Here is a 12,156-nt window from a genome sequence, read left to right on the forward strand (position 1 = left end):
GGTCTTGCCCTTTGTGTGAACCAGCCATACACCCTTCCTTCAACCAAAACTTGAAATCTGGCAGGTCTCCTTTTTTCATGCTGGGCTTTTCCCATCTGCATTGCAGTGGAAGGACACCTGGTGTATGAACCATATCACACTCACACTTGCTATTGGTCTGATCAGAGTTCTCTCCCTTCCCTCTGGATCAGTCAAAGGTGAAGGGGGCACAGTGACACTATAGCCTATCCTCCTAGGTGGTATCCCTTTCCTGCTTCCAACATTCCTAACACAAAGTTCCTCCGTGGAATAGTTCTAGACTGCTGTCAGCCACTTCAGTGCTGATTCATGGGCATGTTCACACAGACTTGCTTTAGAAGTTGTGCCTTTCTGTACCAAAGGCACTCAAAAGCTATTTATATAATAAAAGCGGAAACATAAAGCAATATACAAACCATGTTAGCAATACAAGTTCACTCAAACTACAGTATTAGGAGCACTTTAAAAAGCTTTCCTAAGGTCAGGTAAATAGGACAAGACTTGCCTAGTGCCATCTTTGAGACCTGCCTTTTGAGAGAGTTGCATGAGGCCCAGCCCTTTTTCAGAGAGGAGGCAAGGAGCAGTGGGGTGCAGGGTATTTTCAGTCATGGCACTCCACCTTTGGAATGCCCTTCCCCTGGGAGGCTGGCCTGATGCCAGATCAGTTGTCTTTCCAGCACCAGGAAAGACCTATTCTCAGTCTTCTAGGCGAGTGTTTTCTTTCCCTCCGTGCTTTTTGTTTTTAAGTTTGCTATTTGAATTATTCTACTAGAGCACTGGTTTTTAGTTTCCTGTTGTATTTCATTTTATTTCCTGTTTAGTTACCTTATGATATTTTTGTGGTTTTACTTGTTTATGGTAGTCTTTGTCATCTGGAAAGTTGCTGTGAAAGGGCACGCAGGTGGACACACTTGGGAAACTGGATACAATTAATGACTCTTTCAGTGCACTCTTACGCAAGGTTACTCCAGTGTAAGCCCATTGTTTTCAGCAGGCTTATACTGGAGTAATTCTATAGGATTACACTGCTGGTGTCTTAAAACCTCGTTATAGTGAGAATTAGTTTCAGAAGCTGCCTCCATAGCCTGCCCATGAAATTTGTCAAATATTTTAACAAACCCCCAAAATATTCTGATTTGGATTGACTTTGAATTCTTATCAGGAGTACACTTTAAACAGTGACTTTCAACTATGCATCAACAGGAATCAGTACCATAAATCTTGCAAATATTTGTATTATCAGCATAGTTGAATATATAATCCTGCCAGTGCTCTGACAGAATTTCCCCATTTACATGGTGTAAAAGATGTGTGCCATATGCAGGGCTGGCAAACTATTCCTCTTCATTTATCAGACAGTATCTTGTTCATTAAAACTCTTCTTTTTCCATAGCCCTCACTGGGTTCTGTTTGCCTTGTTGCCATATCCACAATTTCTTCTTACAGTGTTCTGCTTTGAGATGTAAATACAAGAGACTGCAAGAGTATGTCTACAATCATAACTGTGCAATTAAATTTATTAAGGTGCCCTTTTAAATTCAAGCTGGCACACTGAGAGCCAGCGTGGTGTAGTGGTTTGGAGTGGTGGAGTCTGATCTGGAGAACCGGGTTTGATTCCCCACTCCTCCACGTGAGCGGCAGGGGCTAATCTGGTGACCTGGATTTGTTTCCCCACTCCTACACACGAAGCCAGCTGGGTGACCTTGGGCAAGTTACAGCTCTGTTAGAGCTCTCTCAGCCCCACCTACCTCACTGGGTGTCTGTTGTGGGGAAGGGAAGGTGATTGTAAGCCAGTTTGAGTCTCCCTTAAGTGGTAGAGAAAGTCGGCATATAAAAACCAACTTCTTCTTCTTAAAGGGGGTTACTGAGAGATTATGAAGTTCACAACCTGCTTTCTGTTTTTCTACAACAGCATGGAGGGATCCATAGTCCGTCTACCAGAAGTAATTGCGCTTAAGAAAAAGTACAAGTCATACCTATATCTGGATGAAGCTCATAGTATAGGAGCACTGGGTCCTTCTGGCCGGGGTGTGGTGGATTATTTTGGACTTAAACCAGACGATGTGGACGTTATGATGGGCACATTTACCAAGAGCTTTGGAGGTTGTGGAGGATACATTGGAGGCAAGAAGGTAAAAATACAGGACATGGAAGGAAGACTTTTAGTGTTTGGGAAAAGAAGGCATCTGACTGGGATGGAAGTGAATTATTGCCTTAGATTACAACGGCTGTGGTTTTAGAATGGGGCATCACAACTTAAAAGAAAAACTTGGCACCAAAATAAATAGATAAAATCTATTCAGAAGTTCAAATGGCTGTACCATTAAAATCTTTTTGCTTGACACCTATATTAAAAATAAGATCAGAGAAATGCTCCTCCTTCATTGCTGAGGTTTTGAAATGTCCAAGGCAGGTTGTTGTGTGACAAGCAGTCTTACTCAAAAGGCTTGATGAAAACAGCATTCTTGTCTGACATTCAAACAACTGCTTTTCGTTTTGCCTGAACAGTACAGTCAAATGTTGCATCATACTGTTCAGCAAGAAAGAGTCCTTTCATGTGTTGCTGCCCTGAAGAGCTACTCTACTAGCCTTCCCCCTGCCTGCTGTTGTCACTGTGGGAAGACTACTTCCTTGTTCTTTTGTACCCATGTCATAATAATGCTGCTGCTTCCTGGTGGCTGCATTTATCTCCAAAGTAAAATTGCCACCGAATAATTTCACAGATTACATGAAGGAAAGACAGTTTTAGTCCTGCTTTTCTTCCCTCCTTTGGGTGGCGGTGGAGAGAACAGAACCCATGTGTCTCCCTATCTTTCCACTTCCAGAATTAGATTTCATAACCAGAAAGATAGGGAGACAGATGGGTTCTAGTCCCTCCACCACCACCAAAAAGAGGGAAGAAAAGCTGGACTAAAATGTTTATCCTTCATGTAATCTTTCTGTCTGTGAAATATTGGATGGCAAGGGTAGTGCTGTGGCTTTTGCAGCAGTGTACCCACACCTACTCTCTGTGGTACCATGCTGGCACTGTATTTACCCAGACGCTGCCCATTTCACTCCCTGCTGCAGGCAGAACAGACAAACACTAATCATAGTTTCGTGATTTATTCATTTAGAAAATATCTATGCCAACACTCTAGAGACTTGCTCCAGGTGGTTTAAAATTAAAACAATTAAAACAAGCCATTAAAAAAACAAATCAGGCATAAAAACATCATGAAACACTTGGAATTTACCAACTGGCCTAAAATGATGTAGATATAACACCATTTTAATGTTTTTTGCCTTAAAACTGCTATTCATTTTAAGCTGGTCAGTTGTTTGTTTTATGTTCTAGATGGGTTTTTAATGCTGGGTTTTAATCAATACTAATGTTTTATATTTGCTTTATGTTTTATTTTATAAACTGCTTTGGTTGTCTTGGAGAGATAGCATAAAGGCTTTCTTAATAAAATATAATAGATTAAAGCAGGATGGAAGCAGAATATAAATCAGCTAAAAGGGATTTAAGAAACCCTTAGTTGAAAGCCTCGGTAGAAAGAAATGTTTTAGCCTGGCACCTAAAGGAAGGTAGGTGCCAGGTGAGCCTCGTGGGGGAGGGCATTCCAAAGGTGAGGTACCACCACTGAAAAGCCCCAGTCTCTGGACTCTACTGCCCCACCTCTGAAGTCCTTGCCCTCTTTGACGCTGCCTGCAGAAAGGTCTCTTAAGCCAAAGAGTTTTATTGTCTTGGTCCAAACTGCTAATGGAGAATATAGGGTGGTATAATGGAAACAGGTGAATTTTACTGCAGCTGTAAACTTGTGTGGTAACTCGAGTAAAAGATGCAATGTCTTGGCATTTGGCAATAGAACTTGTTTTGATTGGAGGCCCTGTATAGCTCATGGCCTCACCTTACAAGGCTTTGAACAGTTCGATTTATACTGTGCTGACCCACAGCTCATGCTTCGTTTTGAAAATCAAAGGCAGCTGCTTGTGCAAACTGAAATCATAGAGGAGTGTTAAGAGTCTTCTATCCTTTGGTATGAAGTTGCTCCCTTCTCACTATCATGACACAAGACCGATAGGACACTTTTGGTACAGAAGTGGCGTATTTTTCCAATGTTTTAAATAACTTACTGAGATATTTAGCTAGTTCTCACAAATGGTTGCTGTTGGAATAATCTGTTGACTGACTGAAGTGGTGCATTTGCAGTGAACTCATGTGAGGGACTAGTAGTTTCCTTACCTCTGCTACCCTTTAAGAGTTGAGTGGAAAATCTGTTAACCTTGCTTTCAGTTGCCCCTGTTATGGCTGCAATATCTGAGCACCTGCTGTGTTCGCTTTGCCAGGAGCTGATTGATTACCTTCGTGTCCACTCTCATAGTGCAGTTTATGCCGCACCACTGTCTCCGCCAGTTGTGCAGCAAGTCATCACAGCAATGAAGTTTATTATGGGTGAAGATGGCACAACCATTGGTGAGTCTCATGCATTATAATACACATTTTATTCTGGGAAGGAGAACCCACCTTATTGGAGAAAACACTCCAGCCTTGACACAAGTCATTCATTTCTACCAGATGTATTATCCTGGGAGACTGGAATAAGCTTAAGTTTCCCTTCTCTTAGCAGACTCCTCTCGAGAGATAACCATTCAAGTAGCTAAATTTGGCCTCCAGTCTAGTGGGATTCGTAAACGGCTAATTGAAAACCCTTCCCCATAGAAGATCTTTCCTCCTCCTCTTCAAAGCATCCTTCCCAGAATCATCAACTTTTATTATTTTATTTTACTATTTTAAACCTAACTTTGATTTTTATTCAGAGCTGATATTGTATCGAAATAAAACTTGACTGACTGACCAGATGTATTCCGAGGCACTTAAGCACTGACGGGGTTATCTGCTTTTTGCTGCTCGCAGCTTAGTCATGTTGAGTGTTGCTGGATCATGACACTGTTATTTTCTCCTCCTGCATCTGTATTCTTTAACCACTGCTTAAAGTCCAGTCTAATTGACTTCTGTCATGGGACCATGGCTGAGCTGAAGCAATACAGTTGTGCTCCAGCAGTGGGCCAAAGTGCAGCTTTTCACAAAACACAAATATGACTGCCTGGGTGAATGTCCTACTCTGAGAAGCCCTAGTGCCCTCCTCCTGAGCTTGGAGCTGAGGAGGGTGGTGGGGGATAAGAAATTAGAAAAGCCATGCTGGATCAGACCATGGCCCATCAACCAAGCAGTCTGTTCACTCAGAGGCCAACCAGGTGCCTCTAGGAAGCCCACAAACAAGATGACTGCAGCAGCAGCATCCTGCCTGTGTTCCACAGCACCTAATATAATAGGCATGCTCCTCTAATCCTGGAGAGAACAGGTATGCATCATGACTAGTATTCATTTTGACTAGTAGCCATGGATAGGCCTATCCTCCATGAAGATGTCCGCTTCCCTCTGTGGTGCTCCACATGCCTTTGAGGCACAATACAGCAAGAATAAGCCAAGCTCCCATGAGGGTGCTAGATGGGTCCAGCAGTTAAGAACATAAGAAAGGCCATGCTGGATCAGACCAAGGTCCATCAAGTCCAGCAGTCTGTTCACACAGTGGCCAACCAGGTGCCTCCAAAGCACTCTGAGGTCTTCAGAAACATAGTGCTACCTCTGTGCTCAGGAGGAGAGTTTTATGGGTATTTTGGGTTGCTATGTTCTTCTGTGCTTCTTACTTGGAATGCCTTGGAAGCACAGAGCAACCTCAGGAATAATCTCCTGGCAGCTACTCTTAGCTTGGGAAGAGGGCTGGAGCTTTCTTTGTTGCACTGTACCTTGTTATTCCTCAGTAGCTCAGCTCGAACCCCAGCCTTCTGTCTGAGATTGAAGGGAGAGGTGGTCTTGATCCTGGTCTTCGCTGTTCTTTGAAAGGGCCAGTCATCTTCCAAGAACAGTGTGAGGCTGGGGGAAATGGGGGGACCCAGTCACGACAAATTTGGAATTTTCTGGGCAAGCCTGGCAAAACTGAGTCCCAGAATCACAGAAGGCAACGACATGTTGCGAGGTACCTGATTTAACGTCATTGCATGGGACTGATCTAAATCTCACCATTTATTAACACAAGGGGCACTTCATCTAATAATATTACCTAGATAATGTAGTAACCAGAGCCTCTCAATCTCTCATGCAAAAATATTTTTAAATAAGGAAAAGGCTGATTCAGGGGAAAAGGAAGAAGACACAAACTTCACGCATTAAAATATAGGTCATCCAAGGTTAGATGTTAAAGCTGCATGGCTGCTAAATATTTAGTTCAGGTCTTTGCTGGCTCAGCTAGAAAGCAAAGCAAGCTACCATGCTGGCATGAAGTAGCTTAATTCCCCTACAAGTGTATCAAACAACTAAGGGGCTTGCTACTTGTACTGTGAATTTGAACCCTGTGAATTTGAACCCCTTTCAGTAAAATGACATTCTATAGCAGGTAATGTGCAATACCATGCTTGGCAGAGTTACTCCAGTTTAAGCCCATTAATCCTGCATAAGATTGCACTGTTGGAAAGCATATTGTCTATCAGATGTATGGTACTTAAACCAAAGGGAGAAGGGAATGTGCTTTTGCGGAGTATAGTTTTGTTTGCATTTGTTTGGATGTCTTCAAGGGCCATCTGCATTAAACAGTGGGTGCGAAACTTAAGGAATATAGAAGCAAAGTAGGTGAGGTTTTTGTATGCTCAAAATGGAGACCAGATATAGGAGGCAGTCTGGAAATACCTGCAGTGAATTGAAAAGCCCAGTGCTGCACCTTGGAAGCATGCACCATGGTGTCGCTGAATGGCTTTGGTGGCTTAGACTTATTCTAATTCTCTCCCCTCCCCACAAAAGCTGAGGTGCTCTTTAACGATTCTGATATGTTAGATATATTCAGAAAATTCTCTGTAGGTGTCATGAGACCTCCTGAGCAGATGATCTGGGTATTGAGTCACCATCACAGTCATCCAGGGTTTAGGCACATCTGTCAGAGCTGTGTTCTTCCGTTCATCACCACAGTAGGTCATTCCAACTGGAAAACATTTAGTATGTCTATATGTACCATGTATTTGTTGACTTTACAGTCTGCCTGTTGCTTTTTCAAATCATACAACCAGTGCAGATCTGGATGCAGTCCTTTTCTTGGAAGTTTTGGAACTGAGGAATGTCACTCCAAAGCAGAAGTGCAGACTTAAAGCTGTTCTATGCTCAGTGTTTCAGTGTATCACTACATGTGGTAAAACCTTTTGCCTCCATGCCAACTCTCATGAAAAATACAAAATTCTTGGGATTAAGCATCTTTATATTTAAGTCCCAAAAACACCTGCAGGTGTTACAAGGTGGCAGTATGAACTGAATTGCACCCCTGTCAGTTTCTTAATGTTGTCGTAGTTTCTGTGGTGATTGATGTGTTTATGTTTTTGTTGCTTCTGTTGAATGTGGTTGTGGCTTGTATAATTGCTGCTGATCTAAGGTACTTGAGTTGAAGGTACTTGGGGCTAAAAGGGAAAACAAACTATATTATGCAAAATCCTGGGTCAAGGACACTCAAGTATTTTCCACATCTATAGAGGTATAGGTGTAGATATCCGTGATCTAAGGTGTATTAGGCATTCCTGAGGCCATTATTTGCTGCCTTTGCCAAGAAACCATGAAGGGGAAAACAAGTTGTTGGTTTTCTGTGGTAAGAAGTGCTTAAAACTGCTCTGGTGATATGTAGGTGAGAGGCAAGAAGCTTCAGTTGCCTACAGTGGAAGATCTCTGAATTATATGATTCTGGTCGTCATCCTCTAGCTTTACTAGAACGAGAGAGAGACTTGAGTTGAAAAAGGACTATATAAAAATATTTGGTATTTGGACATAGGGGCTAAGTGATTGAATGACCTAATGAGTTCTTGAGTCCCAAAAATGTTCTTGAGCATAGTTGCTCATGTATGTAGTTGTGCAATTAACAGGAAGCAATTGCAAGAGCTTTAAAATTGTTTTCCAGCAAATTTGTTATTACTAGATGACACATCTGTGGAAATGATGAAGCCTTCGAAAGGCAGATTCCCCATTAACTGGAACACAAAATATTTTTAGGTGTGCTGTAAGAATGAGTTGATTAACCATTGTAGCCAGGTCTTAGCGGGTTGTGAGAGCTTTTAGAAAGTACAGAATGTATTTGCAGCTTCTAATTAATTGGCTGTTGCTAAATATTTGTAATCATTCCAGAAAGCCTTTCTTGGATAAACAGGATGTGAACAGCAGGAACCTTGGATAGAATACACATGCCACAGAAAACAGCATGGCCTTTTCCTAACCAGTGCAAGAGGCTAATGAAGGCTGAATAGACTTAATTAGGTGACAGCACGTGAACATGCACTCTGGAAGGGGGACAGCAGCTTCCTTTCTTTTATTTTCTATTGTCTCTTCAAACAAGCATTTCAGTGCCTCCTATTGTTTCTGTCCAGCACTCATAAAGGTAATCCACAGGGTGCTGTCCAACATAGTCCATGTTAGTTTAAAAATAGTGCTTTTGGCAATAGCTATGTGTTTGCAGTTTGGCTGTGAGAAGCCAGCCTGGCTCAGCTCTCTAAAGAGGCAATAAAAAAACATTGTGTTTGGGAGTTTTTGTGTATGTATGCTTCTTACCCCTAAGATGTTATCCTATCTAGTAGTTGATAGCTATAGCTCTCACTTAAAAATGTGTGTGTGAGGGGGGGTTATCACATACTTTCAAGTGAGTAAGCTCTTAAGATTTTTGAAACCCTCACAAGACAGCTCCTGCTTAGAGTATCCGAATATTTCTGTGGAAGTCTTTGGAGTCAAAGAACAAGGAACTTCCCCCTAAATGTGGGAGACGTCATTTTCTTGCATTAGAACTAACCACCATCTGTGGGGTGGAAGGGAGCCCATCTTTACTTTGTAAGCAATCATACAAATGGGAGGGGATCAGTCGTCTTTCAGAAAAATCAGAATTTGGAAGAAGTCACAGTAATCTGGTTTTAGGAGGCAAAAATGAATTGGTAAGCAAAAATAGAAATATAGATTATAATGGAATGAGTGTGGATATAAACATATGCTTGATATTTGGGAGCAGAAAGGACCCTTCTCTTTTAGGTTTGGGTTTGGACTTGAGCAGGCGGGGGAGATGATGTTTGACTTGCGAGCTGTCTTGGAGAAGTTGTGGTCAAAAGGTGGGATAAAAATATCTTAAATTATGATGTCTGATTTTTCAGAATGTTTAACGAAGAAATAAACTATCAGCAATGTATCCCATAGCAACACACAAAACAATTTTTGTTCTGACTGTAATTAAAGGAACAATCAATTGGCCTAAAACCACATGGACTATTGCAGCCTCCCCATTACTATATTCCATGTTCACATCTGTAAGCGCTACTGTGTCATAAGTCTCAATTACTAATGAGAATTAAAATTCCCATTTCACTGATGAGCCTGCATTAGTGAGGAGCTGGGGGAGATTCTACCTCTTTAATCCCTTAAATTCACATTAAGGATGTAAGGATTGTTGAATGGCCAGCGTGGTGTAGTGATTAAGAGCGGTGGACTGATGTGGAGAACCGGGTTTTATTCCCCACTCCTCCACATGAGCGGTGGACTCTAATCTGGTGAACCAGGTTGGTCTCCCCACTCCTACACATGAGGTCAGCTGGGTGACCTTGAGCTAGTCACAGATCTCTTAGAGCTCTCTCAGCCCCACCCACCTCACAAGGTGTCTGTTGTGGGAAGGGGAAGAGAAAGGTGATTGTAAGCCGGTTTGATTCTCCCTTAAGTGGTAGAGAAAGTCAGCATATAAAAACCAACTCCTCTTCTTCTTCTACATTATCCATATTAAGTAAACTTAATTGTATAACTGGACTATATAAAAAAAATGGGGGAATTTAATCTCGAAATTTGTTTCATGAACACATGAAACTGACTTATTTGGAGTATGGCCAACTTAATTAGTATTGACTACTGATAGGCAGGGCTCTTCAGCAGCTTGCCTACTCAAGATAGTTTTGGTTGGATATGTTAGGGATTGAACCTGGGACCTTTCTTGTACAAAATATTCCCCCACTGAGCTACACCTGTCTTCCCACGCCAGAGCCACAATTTTTGGGGAGGGTGAGGAATTAAATCGTCTTGCAAGATTTCAGCTTCTTTTCTTGCGTTGCCTAAGTTTATCCACAGCTCCATCACAAACCTCTGTATGCATACTTCACTCACATTCACACTGCTTCATGTCTTTTACCGTCTGTGTATTCAGTTTTTTTATGCACATGCATATCTAGCAACTTTGTAGCAGCGTGACCGAGTCAAATACCCCAATATAAGATCCCTTAAACTCAAAAGGGAGTTTCTTGAGAATAAGTGTGTGTGATACTACTTGTGGTATGAGAACTACACTGTATATGTAGTGTAAGATCTGAAATGCAGCATCCTGTAAGTAGCCCAAACAAAAAAGAGACTTGTGGCTCCTTAAGGGCTTTAGTTTTCATGGACTACAGTTGGCAGAGTCGATTCCAGCTCACCAAAGCTTATTCTTCAATCTGTTAACTATTGAATGTATCACAACACTAACACTGCTGCCCCAGTGAGGTAAATAGCGTTTAATAGTGGAAAAAATGGGAGGCAATTTTGTCTCATGAGAGAGCTATGCATAATTGTTAAAGCTGAGGCATAGCACTGCATTTCCACCAAGCAAGCTGACATTGCTGTTGAAGCAAAGTGATGCCAACTTTAGCAAAAAGCTCAAATCTGATTTCTTAGGATTTCAGTTGTCCAGCATTTTCCAAGCTGGTTAATATAAAAGGAGAAACCGCTTGTAAAATTCAGTAATGTGTGTAGGTTGCTGCCAAGATGCAGTGAACATTAAAAGTATAATGGGGAAAGCGTAGTACATTGCATTCTTGGTCCAACCTCTTAAATGTATGCTCTCTTGCACCTGGCAGTGGCTTTTGCTGGTGGAGACTTCTGATAATATTCTTGGATGGTGGAAAGGGGAAGCTGAATCTCTTTGCTTGGTGTATATATAACCCTGAGTAGCTATTGTAGATTTTTCAGAGAAATTGTTGGAGAATTTTTAAAAACAGATTGTCGCCAACAAAGGGAGCTTTGACTCTTGAAAGTTTGAACACATGAAGCTGCCTTATATTGAATCAGACCCTTGGTCCATCAAAGTCAGTATTATCTACTCAGACCGGCAGCAGCTCTCCAGGGTATCAGGCAGAGGTCTTTCACATACTTGCTTAGTCCCTTTAACTGGAGATGCCGGGGATTGAACCTGGGACCTTCTGCCTGCCAAGCAGATGCTCTACCACTGAGCTGCAGTCCCTCTCCTTATTAAAGCTTATTCCCTTGGAAATCTTGTTAGTCTAATGTGCTATTGGACTTGAATCTTGTACATAGCGAAAGAAATGTCATTGGCATTGAAATATTATTTACAGTCTGGCAGCGTGGACAGTCATTTAGATGTTTAAAATAGTTCCTCTTAGATTCAATAGGTCCAAATATAATGTGCAGAGAAGGCCGCAAGGCAACTCTGAGCATAGAACTTAAAAGCCCATTGGTATAAACTAGTTTGTATTTCTGATTCTAAATATTAGGCCACTAACATGCCAGGGAGCAGTTGTCTTCTGGTTGATTTACATATAACATTTTAAAAAACACCTTTGTTTAAACAGTTACAAATATTCATTGTAGAATAACGTTCTCGTTTGAATTTCCTCCAATAAGGGACTTGTTAATGAGGTGTTAAATTATCACCTTGGGAGCCCAGGGACCAGTCACAACTAATTTGGGCGGAGCATAACATTTTTTTGTTGGTGACCTCAAGAATCCCAAGCTGTGCCAAGGAGCTGTTGGAAAAACAAATACTTTGGGGGTCATAAAGAGTTTCCTGCTTCTCCTCAGGGGACTGACAACTTTAAACATCACTTGCTGGGTATTTGCCTCTAGCAGGGGGTCTTTTAATCTCAACAAACTGCTCTTCCCGAGTCTTTCACAAGGAGCTAAAGGAAAGTTCTCTTAGTCTATTCTGTGCAAAAACATCTGGCCTTTAGAATAAAATTCACAGATGCTGAGCATATCTTGCTATTAGAACAGTGGGGATGTATTTGTAGTTCAGAATAAATCTCTTTCCTTGCTTAGTCCAAATGCTGAGA

General features: G+C 41.6%; 1 protein-coding gene across 1 annotated transcript in view; it reads left to right on the forward strand.

Moving 5' to 3' along the window:
• SPTLC2 (serine palmitoyltransferase long chain base subunit 2) overlaps positions 1-12,156 on the forward strand; it is a 76,449-nt gene that overhangs the window by 38,142 nt on the left and 26,151 nt on the right. Inside the window, exons 8-9 of the mRNA XM_056851382.1 lie at positions 1,931-2,150; positions 4,351-4,477. Coding sequence (XP_056707360.1) covers positions 1,931-2,150; positions 4,351-4,477 — 347 coding nt within the window. The remainder of the gene's footprint in view (positions 1-1,930; positions 2,151-4,350; positions 4,478-12,156) is intronic.

The sequence above is a fragment of the Euleptes europaea genome, chromosome 6, assembly GCF_029931775.1.
Source record: "Euleptes europaea isolate rEulEur1 chromosome 6, rEulEur1.hap1, whole genome shotgun sequence".
Lineage (NCBI taxonomy): Eukaryota > Metazoa > Chordata > Lepidosauria > Squamata > Sphaerodactylidae > Euleptes > Euleptes europaea.